A 1,343-nucleotide genomic window follows, 5' to 3' on the forward strand; every position below is an offset into this window, starting at 1 on the left:
GCGCGCGCGCACACACACACACACACACACACACACACACACACACACATTCACTAACTCACTCACAGACCTCTATATAACATATAACAGTCGGTCCCCGATCTCTTCCGTATGTATTTGCCAAGCACTTGCTACATCTACAGCGGCATGCGAGCCATCGTTAATTATAAATCATACTCGATGCAGGGAAGGAAACCTGACGGACGTCACTCAGGCGGGCAGCCTACACCAGTTCTTACAGAAGCTACACTGGTCTCATGGCCCTATCGCATCGTTCTGGTGGGGCACTCAGCAAACAGTCAGCATTGCCTCCCCGGAGCTGTTCAAGGAGCATCAGCATGTGTTCGATAGACCAGGTAATGGACGCGTGCGTACGTTTCCATGGTGAAGCAGGATGCGCGGGACAGCGCGTTCGTTCGTCATCATGATCGCGTGTAAATTACTAGATTATAAATTGAGTAGATGTGTATGAACTCAGAGTCACTCAACAGTATGAAGCAACCAGGTGTCATGGCGCCCTACGATAGCATGAACAATGTTAGCAATAACAGTAGTAACAATCACTGTGTTAACAATCACCGTGTTAACAATGATCGTGTTAACAATCACCGTGTTAACAATGATCGTGTTAACAATGACAGTGTTAACAATGACAGTGTTAACAATCACCGTGTTAACAATGATCGTGTTAACAATGATCGTGTTAACAATGACCGTGTTAACAATGACAGTGTTAACAATCACCGTGTTAACAATCACCGTGTTAACAATGATCGTGTTAACAGTGACCTTGTTAACAATCACCGTGTTAACAGTGACCGTGTTGACAATCACCATGTTAACAATGATTGTTTTAACAATGACAGTGTTAACAATGATATTGTCAACAATAACTGTGTAACGATGACCATGTCGACAATAACTATACACACACGTCACATGCCCCGTTTTTCATCATTTACGCACTTCCTCGCCTTTTTCAGCACTTCTCTTCAAAATGTTCGAGCCACTGGTTGGCAGCAAATGCATTCAGTTTGCCAACGGAGAGGACGGTAGACACAGGCGTGCTGTATACGACCAGTACTTTACCGCCGATGCTGTTGCCACATACTTTGACACCTTACACCGGGTATAACCTATAGCTCTTCCTACAGCTGCTATTCTATAGCACACACCGGGCGAGCTAGATGGCGACTGGGGATGTTTTGGCAATGCGACCTTGATCGGTGCGCTCGGGTGTTTTAATACGTATCTTATGAAAACATCTTGCGACTATTCGTGTGCATGTGTGTGCTCGCTGGTGTGTGTGTGTGTGTGTGTGTGTGTGTGTGTGTGTGTGGTGG

General features: G+C 45.6%; 1 protein-coding gene across 1 annotated transcript; it reads left to right on the top strand.

Annotated features, from left to right (window-relative positions):
• Window positions 1–186: 186 nt before the first annotated feature.
• On the top strand, window positions 187–1,168 carry LOC106820322 (cytochrome P450 20A1-like; the record flags this gene model as incomplete). The annotated part of the gene is made up of 2 exons (XM_014824846.1): window positions 187–356; window positions 984–1,168. Coding segments are annotated over 2 exons (322 nt in total), but the record flags the coding sequence as incomplete, so codon positions are not given.
• Window positions 1,169–1,343: the final 175 nt, after the last annotated feature.

Source organism: Priapulus caudatus, unplaced genomic scaffold (assembly GCF_000485595.1).
Source record: "Priapulus caudatus unplaced genomic scaffold, Priapulus_caudatus-5.0.1 Scaffold10610, whole genome shotgun sequence".
Lineage (NCBI taxonomy): Eukaryota > Metazoa > Priapulida > Priapulimorpha > Priapulimorphida > Priapulidae > Priapulus > Priapulus caudatus.